This window comes from Artemia sp. Qi Xiang Cuo, chromosome 4 (genome assembly GCF_049724085.1).
Source record: "Artemia sp. Qi Xiang Cuo chromosome 4, ASM4972408v1, whole genome shotgun sequence".
Classification (NCBI taxonomy): Eukaryota; Metazoa; Arthropoda; class Branchiopoda; order Anostraca; family Artemiidae; genus Artemia; species Artemia sp. Qi Xiang Cuo.
The window spans coordinates 34,424,967-34,450,086 of NC_142797.1; the positions used below are offsets into that span (position 1 = coordinate 34,424,967).

The following is a 25,120-nucleotide window of genomic DNA, read 5'->3' on the forward strand; positions in this document are numbered from 1 at the left end:
GCCCTCCAATCACTTTCAACTATTAAAAACAGCAATAGCCATTTCAATTTCCAATTGAATTAGCCCTTTTTAAAGTTTTACGACAACGCTTTCTATAAAAACCTTATATGCCCCCAGGGCATACCTTACAACCCTCGCCCTGGGGGCTGTGGGGGTTTGTCATCCTGAATGAATTAGACGTGTTTGGTGAAATGTTGGGCGTGGAAGGGGGGTTTGGTGCCTTTCAATCACTTTCGACTATTAAAAAGGGCACAAGCCCTTCCCATTTCCAATTGAATGAGCCCTTTTCCAAGTTTCTACAACTCCTTCGATACGAAGTACCCAGGTCTAAAACCAACCAACCAAAAATAATATAGTAATACATTGTGCCAACATTGTTCTTTACTTCTTCAAGTTCTTTAGTTCTTTACTATCGTTCTTTACATAGGCAGCGCCATTGCGCTGCCTATGATGAAGTGAAATGTTTTGAATGAAATAAAATGAAATTCTGTATAATCAAGGAACTAAATCGTAAAATGGTTTCTAGTAAAAACCTTTGTGGTTTTAAACGACCTTTGTGTTTCAGGAGTCGTTCTTAAAGAATTGGGACAAAATTCAAACTTTGGCGTAAAGAGCGAGGTGTTGAGGAGGGGGCAATCCCCTTCATTTACGTAATAATATCTGTTTGTTTTAAATTTTAATGTTGCTCCTTACTTTCAGTCAACAAAACTTGTTTATTTATTTAATTTCTGATCGTTTTTAAATAATGTCAGGAAATCTGCCCCCCCTCCACGGAGAAATCCCCCTCCCTACGGAAATATCCTCTAGACAATTCAGTCCCGGTGAAAATTTACCCCGAACAATCACCCTTAAAAACTGTATGCATAAAAATTGAGACGGGAAAGAGAAAGCAAGACATACAAAAAGAATTTTGTACGGGAAAATTGAAACCTCTACAGTAGGGTTTTCTGATACGCCGAATGTGATGGTGTGATTTTCATTTAGATTCTATGATTTTTAGGGGGTGTTTTCCCCTTTTTTTGAAAATTAGGAAAATTTTCTCAGGCTCGTAGTATTGAATGGGTAAGACTAAACTTAATAACTTATATATTTGAAATCAGCATAATAAGCTGATTCTTTTGATATATCTGTTTGTATCAAAATTCCGTTTTTTACAGTTTCGGTTACTATTGAGCCGGGTCGCTTCTTGCTTGGAATTCGTTACCACGAACTGTTTGATATAATAACAGAAGTCTATATACAGTCTCTGGTTATTCCAGTTATTACAGTTATTCCGTATATGAAAGGGGCTGTCCCCTCTTCAACGCCTCGCTCTTTACGCTAAAGTTGTTATTGTTTTAAAAAATAAAGTTGTGAGACAGACACAAACTTTAGCGTAAAGAGCGAAGCGTTGAGGAGGGGACAGCCCCTTTCATATAAGGAATAATTTCTGTTCGTTTTAAGTTTTAATGTCGTTCCTTACTTTCAGTTTAAAAAACTTGTTTTTTTTATTTAATTTCTTATCGTTTTTTAGTTAATGCAGCTTTTATTTTTGCTCACCGTCATTAAATAAGTAAACACAATTTGCATAAAAATTTTACTTTTCTTTTGCTAAATGGCCGTCTCTAAATTTGGTTCTGACGTAATGTACAAATTAACTTACGTAACGAACTTCTATATTCGTATATTTTTCTTCTGGCAAAAAATACAAAGTTGCAGATTTTTGCAGAAATGTGTTTGAAACCTATGTAATAGGGTTTTCTGATACGCTGAATCTGAGGGTGTGATTTTCATTAAAATTCTTTCACTTGTAGGGGGTGTTTCCCCCCTGTTTAAAAAATCAGGTAAATTTTCTCAGGCTCGTAGCCTTTGATGAGTAATACTAAACTTAATAAAATTTATATTTTTAGAATCAGCATTATATGCCCATTCTTTTGATAAATTTATTGACATCAAAATTCCGTTTTTAAAAGTTCCGATTACTATTGAGTAAATTACTATTGATCGCTTTTTTTTTTTATTACGTATATGTTATTATGTATATGAGGGGTTCTCCCCTTAGTCAATACGACGCTCTTTACGTTAAAAGTAAAAAAAAAATTAATTCACAAACCCCTGAATCACAAAGGCCGTTTAATTAGAATAGATAGCTCTTTTGAAAGCACTTAAAAAAAACTGTAACGTAAAGAGCGAGGCATTGACTTGGGGGAGAGCCCCCTCATATACGTAATAATTTCTGTTCGTTTGAAGTTCTAATGTTGCTTCTTACTTTCAGTTGATAAAACTTGTTTTATTTTAATTTAATTTCTGATCGTTTTTTAAATAATGCTTGGAAATCCGGCACCCCCTTCCTAGAAATATCCCTTACCCCAAAGAAACATCCTCCACGGAAAGATTCTCCCGAGTAACCCCCGCCTCCCGCCCCCCCCCCACCAGAAAAAAAACCTTCCTGAAAATGGCGGTCTACTTACCAATAAACAAAACAATATGTAGATACTGGACAAAGTTCAAAACGTGAAGCCCCTCCCCAGGGAACGGTGGGGGATTAAGTCATCCTAAAAGACATATTTATTAGATTTTCGACTATGCTGAGCAAAATGGCTATCTAAAATTTTCAATTGGGTGACTTTGGGAAAAAAATGAGCAGGAGAGGGGGCCTAGCTACCCTCCATTTTTTTGGTCACTTAAAAAGGGCACTAGAAATTTTAATTTTCGTTCAAATGAGCCATCCTACGATATTCTAGGACCACTGGGTCAATACGATTACCCCTGGGGAAAAGAAAAGAAAACAAAGAAAAAAAACAAATAAACACACATCCGTGATCTTTCTTCTGGCAAAAAATGGAAAATTCCACATTTTTGTAGATAGGAGCTTGATACCTCTACAGTAGGGTTGTCTCATACGCTAAATATGATGGTGTAATTTTCATTAAGGTTCTATAACTTTTAGGGGGTCTTTGCCCCTTTTTTCGAAAATCAGCAAAATTTTCTCAGGCGCTTAACTTTTGATGGGTGAGATTAAACTTGATGAAACTTGTATATTTGAAATCAAAATTAAAATTTGATTCTTTTGATATATCTATTGGTATCAAAATTCCGTTTTTTAGAGTTTCGGTTACCATTGAGCCGGGTCGCTCCTTACTTACAGTTCGTTACCACGAACTGTTTGATATCTATTTCTTTTTTTTCAATCCTATATTTATTAGGAAAATTGACGTAGTATATTTTTTTTTCTGTTTCTAAGAACTGATGTTATAGGCTAGCTGATACTACATACTTTTTAAAGTGTTAATGTCCCAAAGTTCCAGCGTTTGAATCTGGTGAAATATTATATTACTTTTTGAATTTTCTGAAACTATCTAAGTTCCTTTTAGAGGAGTTGCTCCCAACTGGGAGTGGCAATGCTCGTGTTTGTATAAGAATAAATTTTTAGGACTACAAGAGGGACTTTTGTGGTGATTTCAAGTTAAGTATCTACAAAATTGCCGAACAAGCTATTTATACAAATTAGTTTCTGTTTGGCTTCATATCTAGGGATTCAAGGGGATTTTGGGTTCTAGAAAAGTTATGCCCCCCCCCCCTGTTTAGAGTAACAATTTTAATCTTCACTAGGTTCTTGTATGTGTTTGTTTTGAGCTGTACCAAAAGGTTTGCACAGCTATTCTATATGAAAAGGGAGTGCTACCCCGTCAATCCCACCCTCTCCCACCATTTATGCTAAGTTTGTCTAGTGCTTAACTGAAAACACGTTATGGCTCATTATGCATAGTCAGCCGGTGCTTACAGTTTCTTAAGGTCTTTATCTCATTGCTCTTGTGCAAAAGAGTTCATTCTTCTCTCACTTAAAAAAAAAGGTCAAATTTGCGGAATGGGTGAGAGGTTGATGGGGTAGCAGTCCTTATTATATAGGGCACTTTCCGTTCGTTTTATCCTTTAATATTGTCTTTATTTTCATTTAAAAAAAAAATTCTTTTACTTATTTCTGTCCATTTTCAATATCATGTTCAGTATATATAATCTAAATAGGAGGGGACCTCCCGCCCTAATCATCCCCGATCTTTAACCTGAACTTTATTTCTTGCATAACAATAAACGTGGATATCTTCCCTGCAACAAGTTGTCCCTCTTAAGATTCTTTAAGGTGTCTGGAAACTCAAAATATAGAAATTTAGGTCGTGGTGTGTTTATTTCTTAGGGGAGAATTTGGGTAAAAATATTACCCCTTTAAAACTGCTCCCTACATGCTCCCTATTTTCTCCACCTAAATTTTGAAAATAATATATTTTGACCTCCCCTCCCCCCACACACACTCAAACATTTCCGTGAATTGACACTACTGAAAAAAACGACTTCTGCCAATAGTTACCAAAACTCCAAAAAAGTTAGACTTAAACTTAGGTTTATATTTAATTAGTTCATAAACTCTAGCACAAGGCTAATTTACGTAGTGTTTACAAAATTAAAAGCAATAAAAACACATACATATATTAAATCACTATTAATTGCTATACACTTCCACAAAAAGGGGACGAACGAGTTTCGATACCGATTTTTCTTGAATTTCACTGGGTCTAATTCTTCGATCCGATTTGGGTCTTCACTGAAGCCATCTTATTGTAAGATGGTGGCAGTGGGGGGCTTAGACAAGCAATGTTTTTCCAAATCACATTATTAAGTGGTGACGCCAGTAGTAACCGTACAATTACTTGAAAGCTTACATACATATCTATGCCTTAGGCGTAAGTTTGAATGTATACTTTCAATGCATTGTACGGTTACCAGGGTCATTTGCAAAGAGGTACCGTTTCTATAGATGGTATAGTAATTTAAAATATCATGTGGAATTTGCTTGAAGGTATATACTGTGCGTACGTGCCCATACCAAACAGGTTGGTTATAATCTGTTCTGGTTCAAGTTTTTTCTGGCACAATTAACTGAATTTCTATTTCATGATAAACAAGTTTTTTTTTTAGGTTACATCCGTGTTGGAAAAACCGGTGTATCTTTTTAGTTTTCTTTACATTACATATTAGTAAGAGAATTGAATTCAAAGAGAATAGTTTTTATTTGCAAGGATATTAGTAGAGGAAAAAAATGAGGGGTGCATTTACATTATTGGAGATTAATGATGGAGCTAACAACAACAGTGATGTAATTACTTCTTTAGTTTACGAGATTTGCGAATTTTTTGCGAAGAGGTATTAGCGTAAAGGTATTGCAACGGTTAAGAATGTAAGGTATGAAATTTACCCAGTGTTAGCATTATTTCATTGTACTGTCCAGGATTTGGCGAACTTTCTCATGGGCGACTCAATTTTACACGTGGAGATCTCCCACAGGAATTGTAAGGGGGAAATCGTCCGCAGGGTTGGCATCGTCTGGGGGGGTTTTTTCTGTGGGAGATGGGGTATTTTCTGCAGAAGAAATTCTCCGCGGGGAATTTTTCATGGGAGAATATTTCTGTTGGGAGGGGGAGATTGCCAGGGAAAAATTTACAGGGGCGGGGGGATTTCGCCAATGATTTGAAAAACAATCACGTACTAATATAAAAAACAAACCTTTCTCAAGTGAAAGTAGGCTTAGGAGAATATCCCAGTCCTAATTGTGCGCCTGAAATTTTCCTGGGGAAATTTTAAGTGAAAATAGAATTTTTTAAGGGGAATTTCCGGGGGTGGGGACTTTCAAAGGGGGGAGGGGACTTACCATGGAGGTATTTTTCGTGGGAGTATTTTTCATGGAAGAGGGGGGATTTCACGGCATTATCTAAAAAACTATCTGAAATCTAATAAAAAGTTTTTTCAACTGGTAGTAAAGAGCAAGATTAAAGCATGAGACGAACAGAAATCATTCCGTATATGAGGGGCTACCCCCTCCTCAATACCTAGCTTTTTACTCTCAAGTGTGACACCCCAATTCATTAAGCGCCGTTTCAAAGAGATTCCTTTCTGTGCTATTCTGGACCTTGTATACACCTTTTCAAAGAGAGTGAGTATCCTCCCACATGGCCTAATACTTCTATGGAAGCTATAGCAAATACCATGTTATTCTACAACGCCCCCGTACAGTTTCAAAGTTCACTGTCTTTTTGGTGATAAGCCCAAAAAACCAACACGTCTTGTTTCATTGTTATGCAATTATTTTTGTAATGAAAAGGGTAATTACTTCTTTAGTTTACGAGATTTGCGAATTTTTTGCGAAAAGATATTTGCGTAGACGCTTACAAGGGACATTGCTAGAAAGTATTCAATAGCTTAATTGAAAAGTAACGATAGAATGACATTGTGACTTGACCTAGCTTTAACTCGCAGTGGTTTTATTTAGAAATCTTCCTTACCGTTTTAAATATCAGTACACGATAAAAAGAAAGGTCTTACCATGTTGAGTAGGGGGGTGGGTTGCTGATAGTAGTGCCTTTATCTCGATTTAAGATAATGGGGAGCCCCTTGAATGGAGGGTGTTTGGGCTACACGGGGTCAGTTAAACCGGGGGTTCAGTTGCACGGGGGGTATCCCTTTTTTTTCGTAAATCGGGCTCCCTGTTTTCAAAACCCCTTTTTCTTCTGAGGCTTGGAGCATTTGGTGACTAGATATACGGGGTTTCAGTTATACAGGGGTTTGGTTACATGGGATTGGTGGTTGTTATAATACACAAGTTTTATTTGAACAGTGTTGTGAGATCCCCTACCACACCCCCAAAGGACTCCGATTCCCCCATCCCGTGTATTAGCGAAGTTACTCTGTGGTCGTTATAATACACAAGCTTTAGTTTACGAGATTTGGGAACTTGAGTTGCACGAGGGCTCAGTTACATACGGATTCACTTACACGGAGGTTTAGTTAAAGCTTCGTCTGAAAAATAGGAGTTCACACTTAAAAAAGTTCTATTAAGAGCTATTTTTATGGAAGTGGTTCATTTTTGAACCAAAACTATGCTTTTCTGACTGAAGATACACATTTGAATCAGAAAAGGTGAAAATGTACACATCTAAAACAGAAAAGTGTGTTTTGACTATATTTTCTATAATTTAGTCTGAAAAATAGGACTTCACACTTAAAAAGTTCTATTAAGAGCTTTTTTTATGGAAATGGTTCATTTTTGAACCGAAACTATGCTTTTATGACTGAATATATACATTATAATCAGATAAATTGTTTAAAAATATGCTAAAAGATGATTCCCGTGAAGATATTGTAGTTTTCTATAAAAAATAAATTATTTTCAAAATAAAATAAAATGGCCCCCCATCTTTAGCAAATATAGCCTTAGCTAGTTAAAAATGTGCATAAATTCTTGATTTTCAATCTAACTTAACTTGTAGGAATAGGACTTCATTCAAACAAGTAAATCGGCTTTATTTAAAATATATTAATTGCACAAAAAAGACTATTATTTTTCATTGTTTTTCCTTCCAGGTGCTAAGGCTTTCATCTCGCTTTCAGTTAGTTTTTTTCTAAGTATACGATAGTAACGATTATGCCATCTCCATACTTCATAGTAGCCATCATGAGTTATATAATAATCATCAGTCAATTTAGGCTCCCGATCTAAAAAAAAAACAAAAACAATTCAAAATAGAACTAGATCTTAACTAACAATTGTTAGTGGTAGTGTTACAATTGTTACCATGTAGGACTACAGAATGATTTAAAACTGTATTAAAAGTTCAGAAACACATCTATACTATTTGCTAACAAACAGGGGTTCAGTTACATGGGGTCGATGGTCGTTATAATACAAAAGTTCTATTTGAATAGTGTTGTGAGATCCCCTACCACACCCCCAAAGGACTCCGACTTTTTTTTTCCGCTTTTATTTCAGCCAATTGTGTTTAAAAAAAAAAAATAATGGAATTATTTACTGATCTTCAGTTGTTGTGATTTTAAAAGTTCTGCTTTTGTTTCAGTCAATCGTGTATCTTCCCCAAAAAATACTGAGCCGTGTCGATCCTGACTGACAGTTCGTTACCAACAACAAAATAAATTGTTTAAGCCAATCTTTTATCTCCCCCGAAAAAATAATTTTAAGACAATCAACTTCAGACTAACTTTTTTTTTTTTAACTGAATTGGAAAATTTTGATATTATTTTGGGAAAATAGAATTGATAAATAACTTATTTAATTTTCATTAAGAAAATTAATAATCAAAGTTTAACTTTTCTTCTTACAGGAAAATATTTGGAACAGAACTTTTAAATTTTTTCATCTCTTTGAGAAAAATCTGAATTGAAGTGGAAAATTTTATATTATTTTAGGAAAATAGAATTGATCAATAACTTATTTCATTTTCATTGAGAAAATTCAGAATCGAAGTTGAACTTTTTTAGTCTTCACGATTTTTGTATTAACCAGGAGTTTTGTAACAGCAAGCGAGCAAGCTACTAATTGGTTTTTAGAGTTTTTCGGTTACTATTGAGCCGTGTCGATCCTTACTTACAGTTCGTTACCACGAACACAATAAATTGTTTCAGCCAATCGTGTATCTCCCCCGAAAAAATACTTTTCAAACAATCAACTTCAGACTAACCATATTTTTTTTTTTAACTGAAGTTGAAAATTTTTGATATTATTTTGGGAAAATAGACTTGATCAATAACTTATTTCATTTTCATTAAGAAAATTCAGATTCGAAGTTGAACTTTTCTTCTTCCGGGAAAATATTTGGAACAGAACTTTAAATTTTTTCATCTCTTTTGAGAAAAATTTGAGTTTAAACTATTGAAGTTTCTATAAATTTAAATTAAAAAAAGCTGCTCACCAAGTTTAGCGAAATAAAAACGTCTATTTGCAGCATTCCCCTTCATGTTCCAAATTGTAAGAAGGAACTGAACGTATATCATCCCATTCTTAAGGTATTTTATACCTTATATCTTTGAAATTAAGTCTCTCTTATCAGATTCAAACGCTTAATACCCACAAGTATATGCGGGTCAAATTTCATCTTAAAGTGACAACGTATCTGATAGAATAATTTAAGTCTTATGATCAATTTCATAAAACCTATAATTTTCACCTTTTTCTCCATTAAGCATCACTTACTTCAAGAAATTAATTCCACATTTTTGCAGATAGGAGCTTGAAACTTCCGAAGTAGGGTTATTGGTTTTTTAGAGTTTTTCGGTTACTATTGAGCCGTGTCAATCCTTACTTCCAGTTCGTTACCACGAACACAATAAATTGTTTCAGCCAATCGTGTATCCCCCCCGAAAAAATACTTTTCAGACAATCAACTTCAGACTAACTTTTTTTTTTTTTGAAGGGGGAGGGAGGGATTTTTCCGTGGAGATGGAGGCCAGATTTAATGGCATTATTTAGAAAACGATAATACAATAAATTAAAAAAAGTTTTTTCAACTGAAAGTAAGGAGCAAAATTAAAACTTAGAACGACTTTTCTTCACTTCCTTGAGAAAATTTAAAATTGAAGTACAACTTTGTCTTTCGGGAAAATATTCACACTGGAGTTTTTTATCTTCATTGAAAATATTCACGATCAAAGTATAACTTTTTCTTGCAAAATACAAAATACTTGTTACAAAACCAAAAGATTTCTCACAACAATAAAAATAGTTCTTACAGAATATAAAAGTTCAAACAAAATCCAAAGCAGTTCTTACAAAACATAAATAATTCTTAAAAAATACAAAAAGTTTTAAGAAATCCAAAATAGTTCTTACAAAACAAAAATTATTCGTAATAAATACAAAAATACTTTACACAAATCCACAATAGTTCTAACAGAATATAAAATACTTGGTGCAAAATACCAAATACTTGCTTCAAGACACTAAATTTCTAACAACATCCCAAATAGTTATTATAGCACACAAAAAGTTCAAACTTATTCCAAAAATAATTCTTACAAAGCAGAAACAATTCTTGCAAAATACAAAAAGTTTTAATAAAATCGAAAATAGTTCTTAAACAACAAAACTATTCTTAAAAATAGAAAAAATCCTTTACACAAATCCAAAATAGTTTTAACAGAATTAAAAATAGCTTCTGCAAAATATGAAATACTTGTCACAAAGCACGAAAAGTCTAACAACACCGAAAGTAGTTCTTACAGAATACAAGAAGTTCAAACAAATTCCAAAAATATTTCTTAAAAAACAAAATCATTCTTACGAAATACAAAAATATTTTAGACAAATCCAAAATAGTACTAACAGAATAAAAAATAGTTGTTGCAAAACTTGAAATACTTGTTACAAAACAAAAATATTTCTTAAAACATCAAAAATAGTTCTTACAGAATATAGAAAGTTCAAAAAAAATCAAAATTGTTCTTATGAAACATAAATAATTCTTAAAAAATATAAAAAGTTCTAAGAAATCCAAAATATTTATTAAAAAAAAAAAATTATTATTAGTAAATAAAAAAATTATTTACAAAAATACAAAATAGTTCTAAAAGAATAAAAAAAATACTTTCAGAAAAATACAAAATACTTTCACCATGAAACTAAATGTCCATCTTCACCAAATAGATTTATTTCATCATGCAAAAAATTCTAGCAGAGAAAAAAAATTATTATGTCACCGAATCACCGAGACTATAAAAAACAAAAAAGTATCAATACTATCAACATATGGTATTGTACAACAAAAAATATTATTGTAAATAGAAAAAATCATTAACACAAATACACAATAGTTCTAACAGAGTTAATAATATCTTAATAAAAATATGAAATAAATGTCACACAGCAAGGAAATTCTAGCAACATCGAAAGAATTTCTTACAGGATAAAAAAAGTTCAAACAAAATCCGAAAATAGTACTTAAAAAATAAAAATTATTCTTATGAAATCCAAAAATATTTTAGACAAATCCAAAAAAGTACTAACAGAATAAAAAAAATAGTTGTTGCAAAATTCTAAATACTTGTTACAAAACAAAAAGATTTGTATGCCTTTCCTTGTCACCTGTCCAAACGAGCGTGGACTCCCCACTGGTTCCTACACCTTTCAAAAAAGTGAGCAGTACGAAAACTCCACTTTTTCAACTAGATTGTTTTTTTAGGGACCACTCGGTAGAGATAGGTAAAGTCGACAGTGCTTTATTTCATTTTTTTATGGTTCATTAAGACCAGGTTCCGGGCGCGCCCGGAACCTGGTCTAAATGTCCCTTAAAAATATGAAATAAAGCTAGGTCGACTGTACCTTTCTCTCCCGAGTGGTCCCTCAAATTCCCGGCTGGTTGAAAACGTGGAGTTTTCGTACTGCTCACTTTTTGCAATGTGTAGGAACCAGTGGGGAGTCCCCGCTCGTTTGGAAAGGTGCCAAGGAAAGGCATACAAATCTTTTTGTTTTGTAACAAGTATTTCGAATTTTTCAAAAACTATATTTTATTATGTTAGTAATATTTTGTATTTTTCTAAAATATTTTTGTATTTAGTAATAATAATTTTTGTTTTTTAAGAAATATTTTCTGATTTTGTTTGAACTTTTTGTATCCTGTAAGAACTACTTTAGTTGTTGTTAGAATTTCAGTGCTTTGTGATATGTATTTCATATTTTGAAGAAGATATTCTTAACTCTGTTAGAACTATTTTGGATTTGTGTAAAGGATTTTTTCTATTTTTAAGAATAGTTTTTGTTGTTTAAGAAGTATTTTTGATTGTCTTACAACTTTTTGTATATTTCAAGAATTGTTTCTGATTTGTAAGAATTATTTTTGGAATATGTTTGAATTTTTTTGTATGCTATAATAACTATTTGGGATGTTGTTAGAAATTTAGTGTCTTGAAGCAAGTATTTGCTATTTTGAACCAAGTATTTTTTTTATTCTGTTAGAACTAATGTGGATTTGTGTAAAGTATTTTTTTATTTAATACTAATAATTTTTGTTTTGTAATAACTATTTTGGATTTCTTAGAACTTTTTATATTTTTTAAGAATTATTTATGTTTCGTAAGAACAATTTTGATTTTGTTTGAACTTTTATATTCTGTAAGAACTATTTTTGATGTTTTAAGAAATATTTTTGTTTTGTAACAAGTACTTCAAGTTTTGCAACAACTATTTTTTATTCTGTTAGTACTATTTTGGATTTGTCTAAAGTATTTTTGTATTTCGTAAGAATGATTTTGTTTTTTAAGGACTATTTTTGGAATTTATTTGAACTTCTTGTATTCTGTAAGAAGTACTTTCGGTGTTGATAGAATTTTCTTGCTTTGTGACAAGTATTTCATATTTTGCATAAGCTATTTTTAATTCTGTTAAAAATATTTTGGATTTGTGTATAGTATTTTTTCTATTTTTAATAATATTTTTTGTTTTTTAAGAACTATTTTCGATTTTATTACAACTTTTTGTATTTTGTAAGAATTTTTTCTGCTTTGTAAGAATTATTTTCGGAATAAGTTTGAATTTTTTTGTATGCTATAATAACTATTTGGGATGTTGTTAGAAATTTAGTGTCTTGAAGCAAGTATTTTGTATTTTGCATCAAGTATTTTATATTCTGTTAGAACTATTGTGGATTTGTGTAAAGTATTTTTGTATTTATTATGAATAATTTTTGTTTTGTAAGAACTATTTTGGATTTCTTAAAACTTTTTGTATTTTTTAAGAATTATTTCTGTTTTGTAAGAACTGATTTGGATTTTTTTTGAACTTTTATATTATGTAAGAACTATTTTTAATGTTGTTAGAAATCTTTTGGTTTTGTAACAAGTATTTTGTATTTTGCAAGAAATAGTTATACTTTGATCGTGAATATTTTCAATGAAGATAAAAAACTCCAGTGTGAATATTTTCCAGAAAGACAAAGTTGTACTTCAATTTTAAATTTTCTCAAGGAAGTGAAGAAAAGTCGTTCTAAGTTTTAATTTTGCTCCTTACTTTCAGTTGAAAAAACTTTTTTTAATTTATTGTATTATCGTTTTCTAAATAATGCCAGTAAATCTGACCTCCATCTCCACGGAAAAATCCCTCCCTCCCCCTTCAAAAAAAAAAGTTAGTCTGAAGTTGATTGTCTGAAAAGTATTTTTTCGGGGGGGGGGGGATACATGATTGGCTGAAACAATTTATTGTGTTCGTGGTAACGAACTGTAAGTAAGGATCGACACGGCTCAATAGTAACCGAAAAACTCTAAAAAACCAATAACCCTACTTCGGAAGTTTCAAGCTCCTATCTGCAAAAATGTGGAATTAATTTCTTGAAGTAATTGATGCTTAATGGAGAAAAAGGTGAAAATTATAGGTTTTATGAAATTGATCATAAGACTTAAATTATTCTATCAGATACGTTGGCACTTTAAGATGAAATTTGACCTGCATATGCTTGTGGGTATTAAGCGTTTGAATCTGATAAGAGAGACTTAATTTCAAAGATATAAGGTATAAAATACCTTAAGAATGGGATGATATACGTTCAGTTCCTTCTTACAATTTGGAAGATGAAGGGGAATGCTGCAAATAGACGTTTTTATTTAGCTAAACTTGGTGAGCAGCTTTTTTAACTTAAATTTATATAAACTTCAATAGTTTAAAATCAAATTTTTATCAAAGAGATGAAAAAATTTAAAGTTCTGTTCCAAATATTTTCCAGGAAGAAGAAAAGTTCAACTTCGATTCTGAATTTTCTGAATGAAAATGAAATAAGTTATTGATCAATTCTATTTTCCCAAAATAATATCAAAATTTTCCACTTCAGTTAAAAAAAAAATCTGGTTAGTCTGAAGTTGATTGTCTGAAAAGTATTTTTTCGGGGGAGATACACGATTGGCTGAAACAATTTATTGTGTTCGTGGTAACGAACTGTAAGTAAGGATCGACACGGCTCAATAGTAACCGAAAAACTCTAAAAACCAATTAGTAGCTTGCTCGCTTGCTGTTACAAAACTCCTTGTTAATACAAAAATCGTGAAGACTAAAAAAGTTCAACTTCGATTCTGAATTTTCTCAATGAAAATGAAATAAGTTATTGATCAATTCTATTTTCCTAAAATAATATAAAATTTTCCACTTCAATTCAGATTTTTCTCAAAGAGATGAAAAAATTTAAAAGTTCTGTTCCAAATATTGTCCTGGAAGAAGAAAAGTTCAACTTTGATTCTGAATTTTCTTAATGAGAATGAAATAAGTTATTGATCAATTATATTTTTACCAAAATAATATCAAAATTTTCCACTTCAGTTAAAAAAAAAAAAAGTTAGTCTGAATTTGATTGTCCTAAAAGTATTTTTTAGGGGGGGATACACGATTGGCTGAAACAATTTATTGTGTTGGTGGTAACGAGCTGTAAGTAAGGATCGACACGGCTCAGTATTTTTTGGGGAAGATACACGATTGACTGAAACAAAAGCAGAACTTTTAAAATCACAACAACTGAAGATCAGTAAATAATTCCATTATTTTTTTTTGTTAAACACAATTGGCTGAAATAAAAGCGGAAAAAAAAAGTCGGAGTCCTTTGGGGGTGTGGTAGGGGATCTCACAACACTATTCAAATAGAACTTTTGTATTATAAAGACCATCGACCCCATGTAACTGAACCCCTGTTTGTTAGCAAATAGTATAGATGTGTTTCTGAACTTTTAATACAGTTTTAAATCATTCTGTAGTCCTACATGGTAAAAATTGTAACACTACCACTAACAATTTTTTTTTAAGATATATTTATTTTTTTATTTTTTTTTGTTTTTTTTTTTAGATCGGGAGCCTAAATTGACTGATGATTATTATATAAATCATTATGGCTCCTATGAAGTATGGAGATGGCATAATCGTTACTATCGTATACTTAGAAAAAAACTAACTGAAAGTGAGATGGAAGCCTTAGCACATGGAAGGAAAAACAATGAAAAATAATAGTCTTTTTTGTGCAATTAATATATTTTAAATAAAGCCGATTTACTTGTTTGAATGAAGTCCTATTCCTACAAGTTAAGTTAGATTGAAAATCAAGAATTTATGCGCATTTTTAACTAGCTAAGGCTATATTTGCTAAAGATGGGGGGCCATTTTCTTTGATTTTGAAAATCATTTATTTTTTATAGAAAACTACAATAGCTTCACGGGAATCATCTTTTAGCATATTTTTAAACAATTTCTCTGATTATAATGTATATATTCAGTCATAAAAGCATAGTTTCGGTTCAAAAATGAACCATTTCCATAAAAAAGCTCATAATAGAACTTTTTAAGTGTGAAGTCCTATTTTTCAGACTAAATTATAGAAAATATAGTCAAAACACACTTTTCTGTTTTAGATGTGTACATTTTCACCTTTTCTGATTCAAATGTGTATCTTCAGTCAGAAAAGCATAGTTTTGGTTCAAAAATGAACCATTTCCATAAAAATAGCTCTTAATAGAACTTTTTTAAGTGTGAACTCCTATTTTTCAGACGAAGCTTTAACTAAACCTCCGTGTAAGTGAATCCGTATGTAACTGAACCCTCGTGCAACTCCAGTCCCCAAATCTCGTAAACTAAAGCTTGTGTATTATAACGACCACAGAGTAACTTCGCTAATCCACGGGATGGGGGACTCGGAGTCCTTTGGGGGGTGTGGTAGGGGATCTCACAACACTGTTCAAATAAAACTTGTGTATTATAACAACCACCAATCCCATGTAACCAAACCCCTGTATAACTGAAACCCCGTATATCTAGTCACCAAATGCTCCAAGCCTCAGAAGAAAAAGGGGTTTTGAAAACAGGGAGCCCGATTTACGAAAAAAAAAGGGATACCCCCCGTGCAACTGAACCCTCCTTGTAACTGAACCCGTGTATAACCGAAACCCTCCGTGCAACTGTATCCTCTTTAACTGAACCCTCGTGCAACTCACCCCTCTCTGCAACCCCCCCCCCGCCTAACACAGTTAAGCCCTTTCTTTTTAAATTGACAATATTTTTCAAAAGTTACTTACGTATTATAAAGACCACATCGGCGAGGTAAAGCTAGGTCAAGTCACAATGTTATTCTATCGTTACTTTTCAATTAAGCTATTGAATACTTTCTAGCAATGTCCCTTGTAAGCGTCTACGCAAATATCTTTTCGCAAAAAATTCGCAAATCTCGTAAACTAAAGAAGTAATTACCCTTTTCATTACAAAAATAATTGCATAACAATGAAACAAGACGTGTTGGTTTTTTGGGCTTATCACCAAAAAGACAGTGAACTTTGAAACTGTACGGGGGCGTTGTAGAATAACATGGTATTTGCTATAGCTTCCATAGAAGTATTAGGCCATGTGGGAGGATACTCACTCTCTTTGAAAAGGTGTATACAAGGTCCAGAATAGCACAGAAAGGAATCTCTTTGAAACGGCGCTTAATGAATTGGGGTGTCACACTTTAGCGTAAAAAGCTAGGTATTGAGGAGGGGGTAGCTCCTCATATACGGAATGATTTCTGTTCGTATCAGGCTTTAATCTTGCTCTTTACTACCAGTTGAAAAAACTTTTTATTAGATTTCAGTTAGTTTTTCAGATAATGCCGTGAAATCCCCCCTCTTCCATGAAAAATACTCCCACGAAAAATACCTCCATGGTAAGTCCCCCCCCCCCTTTGAAAGTCCCCACCCCCGGAAATTCCCCTTAAAAAATTCTATTTTCACTTAAAATTTCCCCAGGAAAATTTCAGGCGCACAATTAAGCCTGGGATATTCTCCTAAGCCTACTTTCACATGAGAAAGGTTTGTTTTTTATATTAGTACGTGATTGTTTTTCAAATCATTGGCGATATCCCCCCTCCTCTGAAAATTTTTCCCTGGAAATCTCCCCTCCCAACAGAAATATTCACCCATGAAAAAGTCCCCCGCGGAGATTTTCTTCTGCCTAAAATACCCCATCGCCCCCAGAAAAACCCCCCCAGCCGAGGCCCCCCCGGCGGACGCTGTCCCGCGGCCAAGACAGCGGTGCGCTCTCCCCTGGTACACGTGAGTCAACCTAGAGCAATTTAGACAAATCCGTGAAAGTACAATGAAATAATGCTAACAATGGGCACATTTCATACATTACATTCTTAACCGTCGCTATACATTTACGCTAATACCTCATCGCAAAAAATTCGCAAATCTCGTAAACTAAAGAAGTAATTACATCACTGTTGTTGTTAGCTCCATCATTAATCTCCAATAATGTAAATGCACCCCTCATTTTTTTCCTCTACTAATATCCTTGCAAATAAAAACTATTCTCTTTGAATTCAATTCTCTTACTAATATGTAATGTAAAGAAAACTAAAAAGATCCACCGGTTTTTCCAACACGGATGTAACCTAAAAAAAAACTTGTTTATCATGAAATAGAAATTCAGTTAATTGTGCCAGAAAAACTTGAAGCAGAACAGATTATAACCAACCTGTTTGGTATGGGCACGTACGCAAAGTACATACCTTCAAGCAAATTCCATATGATATTTCAAATTACTATACCATCTATAGAAACGGTACCTCTATGCAAATGACCCTGGTAACCGTACAATGCATTGAAAGTATACATTCAAACTTACGCCTAAGGCATAGATATGTATGTAAACTTTCAAGTAATTGTACGGTTACTACTGACGCCTATCTTGTAATGATTCAAGCCTCAGGTTTTCTAGTGTTTGGACATAGTCCACTACTCTACATCCAGTTATTATTGCTACTTCTCTTTTCTAAAGTTTCAATTTCATCAACTTCGAAGATTTTTGACGACGAGATTTTGTGCACATAAATATATGGGAAGAATCTTCTGTCTGAACTGAGTCTAAATAAAACAAAATCAGTAGATTTAAAGCAACAAATCTAAAGTTGTGAGCCTGGAAAAAATTGTGTAATTTTAGGAAAAGGAAAAAACACCCTCTGAACTGGATACGATTTTGATGAAAATTGTACCGTCACATTCTAAATGTCTAAGTACGCTATTGCAAAGGTTTCAATATCCTAATTGCAAAAAAAAGTATTTCTTAGAGAAGTTGGGTAATGGGTGCATGTTTGTCTGTTTGTTTTCCCCCAGGGGGTAATTATATAGAAATAGCGGTCGTAGAATATCAAAAAGGACTCATTAGAAGGGAACTTAAGAGCCCTAGTGTCCTTTACGATTAACAGAAGGGATTTCTGCCATTTTTATGCCACAAATCAAAATTTGAACATGAACATGGAGAAAATTCTATCGAGGTGTAAGTTCAATCTCAACATTAACGGGCGAGAATTTTATTTAGCAAGGGTTTTATTTAGAAAAAGTCCAAATTAGAAGTACATATTTAAATGCCACTAAATTTTAGTGTTTAGGAAAAGGTACTTGTTAATTATTCAGAAATCACTCAAGAATTTTGATTTGTAGATCTGTAAAAACTGTTTTCATGTTTCATAACCACAACACTTATTTAGTTTGACAAAATACATTGTACTTATACAATTCGGGCTATATATTTGCACATTGGGGGGGGGGGGTTAAAGTATGTGGACAGTGTGAAGCTATAAAAATTTTTTACTTCATATGCAGAGTAATTGTAGCTAACACATTTTGCATGCAGGATCGCTATACTTTACCTCCCCCCTAATGTGCAAATATATAGCCCAAATTATGTAAATTATGTCAAAATTCTTAAGTGTGCAATCGTGCTGCCTAAGTAAAGAACGATGTTGGCACAATGTCTTATTTCCTTAGACCAGGGCACTTCGTATCGAAGGAGTTGTCGTAGACACTTTAAAAAGGCTCGTTCGATTGGAAACCCAAAGGGCTAGTGCCCTTTTTAATAGCCGAAAGTGATTGGAAGGCAACTAACACCCCTTCCACGCCCAATATTTCCCCAAATAAATCCTATCAAAATTTTTAGATAGCTATTTTGTTCAGCATAGTTAATTTCCAAATTCAGATTGTGTATTTAAGGATGACACTTTCCGACAGCCTTCAGAATAGGGGTTGTGGGCTTTACTCCGGGAGCATATCCAGTTTTTTATAGAAGGCGCTTTGATGGGATATTTAAAAAGAGCCCGTTTAATACAAAATTAAAAGGGCTAATGCCCTTTTAATAGTCAGAAGCGATTGGAGGGGAACTAACCCCCCTCTCACGCCCATCATTTCCCCAAACACATCCAATCAGAATTTGAGATAGCCATTTTGCTCAACGTAGTTGAAAGTTCTGGAATTAGGTCTTTGGGGATGACAACCCCCCACAGCCCTCAGGGTAAGGGATCTAAGATATGCCCTGGGGGCATGTAAGGTATTTATAGAAAGGGTTGCCGTAGAAAATTCAAAAAGGGCTCATTTGATTGGAAATTGAAATGGCTAGTGCCCTTTTTAATAGTCGAAAAAAATTGGAAGGCAACTAACACCCCTTCCATGCCCACCATTTATCCGAATACATCCAATCAAAATTTTGAGATTGTCATTTTGTTCAAAGTAGTTGAAAGGTCCGGAAATTATATCTTTGAGGATGACACTCCTCCCCCCCCCCGCCCTCATGGTAAGGGTTATAAGCTATGCCCCGGGGGCAAGATGGATTTTATCCATTGTCTTTTTAAAGTCCTCATTCCTTCATTTCTTCTGGCTATGGTCTGACTCTAAAAAGCCCATCCTGAGCTTTGACTAACCGTGCATGAAATAGCAGTGCACATCTGTGCACTGAAGTGCTAACTTGGATAGTCTAAGTCTACCCTCCCTCCCCCTCCCCCCAAAAAAACTCTGTGGTACTGTAATTGTACCAATATTTTTTTTGCATAAATCAGCTGTTTTTCGTTTGAATTTTTTTTATTCAATTAATTCATGCTTATGTGCCTGCTATTTCTGACAACCGAATCATATTCTGTGAAAAATGAGATTATTGATTGGCCGTTAGTTTTTGCCAGAGCAAGACAACAAGGTAAGTTTGCTTTCAGAGGATGATTTGTAGCCCGATCAACATTGCACAATTCTGTGACTAATTGAAGTGAACTTTAGTAATTTAGAGCGATAATAGATTAGATTATCTCCAATAAAATGTTTACATACATTTAAGTTATATAGAGGCATAATTTGGTTATATGGAAGTTCTTGTCCACACAGGAGGTTTGAGGAGGGTTATCTACCTAGAAGATCCTTTTGCAGGGTTAAGGGGCATTGGAGTCTCAAACATTCCCTCTCCAATTCGACAATTTATTATTTTTGCTATACTTTTTCATACCTCACTAAATTTCTGAAGTTTTCTTGAGCTTTTCTCGCACATATTAAATACCCCCTCCCCCTTCAAAATTTTTTGTGTGTACATACCTGCTTTCTAGCTAATTGGGAAAACTAACATATTGTATAAAAATAATGATTTTAATATTTCCCAAATATCACTATTTATCAGTGATTAATTGTCACTAAAGTAACTGCAGCATTTTAAAACGGTCCTAAAACTTGCAAATGAGTTATCCCTAAAGTTGCTATGGTTGATAAGTTTGAATTCCACATTTATGATGCTAATAATGACATTGACCTAATTTGGTTTTTACCTTGTTTCAAATAGTATTAACCATTATCAAATTTTCTTCCTAGCATGGTGTAAGGAGCAATGCAGAAATATTTTACAATTCTTCACTTGGGGTCATCTTTGCTGTAAAGAAATACGCTGACGCATTATGGAAAGTAGTTGAAGAAAGGAATATAAATGTAAATCTTCGGCATGAATTAATTGAGGTGAAACCAGATTCCAAAGAAGCTGTGTTTCGACTGTTGGAAAAACCCGAAGAGACGAGAACCTTTCAGGTATGCTGTATTTAACTCTGTATGTGTGTCTTTATCCACCAGCAATGAGCTACATTGCGATATTCTTCGGCTAGACAAAATCGAACAGCAAGAAAAGGAAGAGAATTTACTTCATTTGAGCCTTGATAGGAAAATGTCTATTGAAGATCATAAAAAGCAAAATATTCCAAAGATGTGGCTACAATGAGCTATATTGCGATATTCTTCGGCTAGACAAAATCGAACAGCAAGAAAAGGAAGAGAATTTACTTCATTTGAGCCTTGATAGGAAAATTTGTATTGAAGATCATAAAAAGCAAAATATTCCAAATATGTCATTAGTGATCCTTAGAATGCAGGATGTTGGCTCTGTAACTGCCATGCACGATGTTCCAAGTCTCTTGGTTTTCAGACAGCAAAAAAAAAATTCAAAAATCGTAATGCGAAAGCTGAGAAGTGATTTGAATTCTGTTTGTAAAACTACATTTATAATATACTTTAACTGTTGAAAAAAAATGTATAACGCTCAAACTTCCTTTGAAAATGGGTAAAGACTATGGCATTAGACTTTACAATCCCTACCAGCGGTGCTGATCTCCGTTTCTTGGCCCTTCAGCCAAGAAGTGCAATGGGGGCAAGGAACAAACTAAAAAAAAACTGTTATGCAAAAACTATAACCATGGGGAAAACTTCAGAAGATTCCAGCTCTAAATTTTCGATTAAAATTTATAATTCTAGTTCTTTGAGCCCAACAAAGTCTAATGTCGGTTCCTAGTGCTAATATCTTAAATAGTCTTTACCCTCAGTTACCATTTAATAGGAATAAAGTTGTTCAATTTTGAGTTCAGATAAAATGTTTTTGGAAGCCTGAAAATAACAGGATTTTGACGGAGCTATGTAAACACAGAGGCTAAAAGTAAGAGTAAATAGAATAATTGTTAACATCTGAAATTATGCTTTCGTTGTCCTTCAAGTTACAAAGAGTCTTTAGAACAAAGCTATGTAACATATTCAAGCTGAAAAGTTTTACTTAAATACAAATCTTATTGCCTCTAAGACTTATCGATAGGGTCTCTACTTGAACAAGGCAAGTGGTACTAATCATAACCCCCAAATAGTAGGCTACTAGCCTACTTCAAAAAAGAAACTATTACCTTCCGAAAAATTTACCTTGTGTTTGGTATACCTCTATCCTGTACATCTCTCTTCAGGCTATCGCACAGTAAAGATTTTCATTTTCTTTCTCATCTGTGTCTGAAATCAGTTATATTGGGGCTCTTCTTCTGTTGGAAGTTATGGGCTTTCCAATAATTATTATTTAACTCTCTTCCTATTTCACTGCCTTTGTTGCAGCGTACTACAACAAAACTGATTTGTTAAAGCCCTAGGTGTGGTGCTAGAGCTCTTTTGATTCCAGGCCCTTGAATATTGAACTGAATATTTCTAGTTCAACACTTTGTTTTAAGAATATGGTCTGCGAGGGCTGTGTTTGATAACAGCTTAATACGGGCTCTTTAGTTTTGGATAACCGGCATGCCCACTTCCCTGTTTTCTCCCTGGGGAAACTAGTATACATCTTGAAATGTATGAAAATAGTAAAACAGGACATATACTAATTTAAATCTTTGTAAAAAGTGTTGAGTAGCTTCTCAGCAGGGGCTTCCCCCAGGCCACTCAGCACGTCCTCAGGTGGTGGATAGAGGAACGTCCTATAGATATGTAGGATACCTCCATGGCGATGGGAGGTGCGGACCAAGGGGGGACTCAGTGTCTTGGGGTCCTGAAATATAGCTGGAACACCATCACCCGGGGACATGAATACAGGTGCAGGAGGAGGATGGTCCCTCTGATGTGCACTGGGCAGGGCCCACCGGCGTTTGGACACGTTCCGCCAGTCAAAATCCACTGCTCCAGCAATGGGTAAATTATTGGTGATTCAGGATGCCATAAGGGTGCAATATCGGTAGGAGATATAGTCGGCCACTGCTAGAGACAGAGAGGAGTGGCTTACCGCTGTTCTAACGTCAGCTAAGAAACCCCTTTTTTTATTTTTATGATGATTATGAGCAAACAAATGAACATGAGAACCAGTGCTACCGCGTCCGGGGTAACCGACGATGCTACCGCGTCCTGGAAAACCGACAATGCTACCGCGTCCAGGGCAGCCGACGATACGAGGACCAGAAGTCGCACGAATACCTCAACCTTGACAACTCTACCCTTGGAGGCCATTTTATCACCTAAATCGACTTTATCAATTGGAACCCTCAACATCAGAACACTTGCAAAACAAGGAAAAAATGAGCTCCTCCTGAGAGAGATAAATCGTTACAACTGGGAAGTAGTCGGCCTATCCGAAACCCACCTCCCAGTCACCGGTGAAGAAAACTTGATGATGCTACTCTTATACTGTCAGGACGCACTGATGGGAAACACCGGCAGGGAGTTGGCTTCCTACTCTCCAGTAAGGCTAGGAGGTCACTAATCGCAGCAACACCAATCTCTGAACGTCTAATCATGACCGGCCTGAAAGGTTCACCAGTGAATCTCACAATTATCCAAGTATACGCACCCGACTCTAGCAGAGATGATGAAGAATCTGAAAATCTCTATCTGCAACTTCAGTGTCTAGTGGACTTCGTGCCAAAAAAAATATAGTGTTTGTCATCAGGGACTTCAACGCCATTATCGGTGACTACCCATCTGACAACGAGGACGTGATGGGTAAATTTGGCCATGGCCAGCTGAACAAAAAAGGTGAGAGCCTAATCGAATTTTGCCGAGATAGTGATCTTGTTATCACTAACACATTCATCAAACACAGAGCCAGACTTAAAATAGCCTGGACCTCCCCAGGTGGAAGGACTCAGAATCTAATAGATTGTGTCCTCGTATAGTCGTATCTAGACGCTGGAAATCTTCCACCACAAACACAGTCACTTTGGCTTGCGGTGACTTCGATAGCCACCACTCGCTTTTTATGACTTCATTTAAACTACGTCTAAAAGTGGCCGCGAAACTCTCCAAAAATCCTCCCAGATTCAGAGTAGACCTCTTAAAAGACCAAACTGTCGGACAAAAATACACCGCTACTCTTTCCGAAAGAATTTCTGAACTCCTCTCGACATGCACGCTAACTCTATCAAAGGCTGACATCGATAGTCTTCTGAAGAGTAGCTCACAGGCTATACGCGATGTCGCCCAGTTGACCGTCGGAGTCCAAAAGACGTACCAAAAATCTTGGATCATGGATAAGATTAATCTCATTATACGAAGAAAAATGCAACCACACTAACAAACAAGATAGAGAAAGTCGGGATATTTACAAACAATTGAAGCGTGTGGTAGAGAAGGCCATTCTCCATGCTCACCGCTCCTTTATAAGGGAACAATGTAAGTGATGCGAAATGGCATTCAAGAAAGGTTAACCTCACTTCATGTACAGGCGAATGCGGGAACTAACTGATAAAAAGGGACTGAAATCTTGTAGATTACAATCTCGATGAAGATTGTAACCAGATCCAAACTGCAGACGGGATTGGAACCACCTGGAAAGGAAACTTTGAGAGTAAATTAAAATCAAAGACCCTCCCAGACCCAGCGGTGCTTAACAGCCTCCCCGTAATCGCCGCAGACCCAAGCCCACCCCCACTTCGTTCTGAAATAGAATCGGCTATCAAGGGTTTAGGGACAAACAAAGCTGCAAGCCCAGATGAAATCCAACCGGAGCTACTAAAAGTAAATTGCGATCCCTTTTTTTACCTTTACCTAAAAATTGCTACTGTTGCTTGAGAAGAAGGTCACTTCCTCATAGTGTGAAGCCACAATAGTTCCGTTCCATAAGAAAGGCTAGAAAGCAATATGTGATAATTACCGGCCTATACGCCTTACAAGCCACGGCGCTAAAATACTCACTGGAGTAATGCTGGAACGTATAAGAGCTACAGCTTCAAATTTTATTTCAGAATATAAGGCCGGTTTCCACCCAAACAGGTCAACAATCGATCAGATATTTACGGTCCGTCAGATTATGGATAAAAATATCTTGAACTTGGACGTAGTATTTTCCACCTTTTCATTGACTTTAAGCAGGCTTTCGACCTCAAATGGAGAGAAGGTCTGCGGCACATATTTCTCCACTTTGGTATACCACATAGCTTAGTATCATTGATCAGAGATATGTACTCAAATTTCAGAAGCCACGGGACGGGAGAGCTTTCTGATAGCTTTGAAACATCGACTGGTGTGCTAGAGGGTTGCTTGCTTTCACCGGAACTGTTTAGCCTGTTCCTTACCGCTGTCCTATCACTCCTTGACAACTCGTCAGGTGTCCTCATGGGGGGAATATTGATTGATAAATTATCTTATTCAGATGACAGACCAAATAAATGAGAACCTTGGGGATCATCAGTCCCAGGCTGACAACATCAGATTAACCACCAGCCGGTTTGGAATGACCATCAATTCCTCAAAGACGAAAGCTACGCTCTGTTCAACA

The 25,120-nt window shown here is 34.9% G+C and overlaps 1 protein-coding gene across 4 annotated transcripts in view; it reads left to right on the forward strand.

Moving 5' to 3' along the window:
* The window catches only part of LOC148953039 (sulfide:quinone oxidoreductase, mitochondrial-like), a 127,511-nt gene that overhangs the window by 35,717 nt on the left and 66,674 nt on the right, over nt 1-25,120 (forward strand). For 3 of the 4 annotated variants that reach the window (XM_089088247.1, XM_089088249.1, XM_089088248.1), the window contains exon 6: nt 20,434-20,643. The exons of the other annotated variant lie outside the window; for it this stretch is intronic. In XM_089088247.1, coding sequence (XP_088944373.1) covers nt 20,434-20,643 — 210 coding nt within the window. The remainder of the gene's footprint in view (nt 1-20,433; nt 20,644-25,120) is intronic. 4 annotated transcript variants of the gene reach the window in all.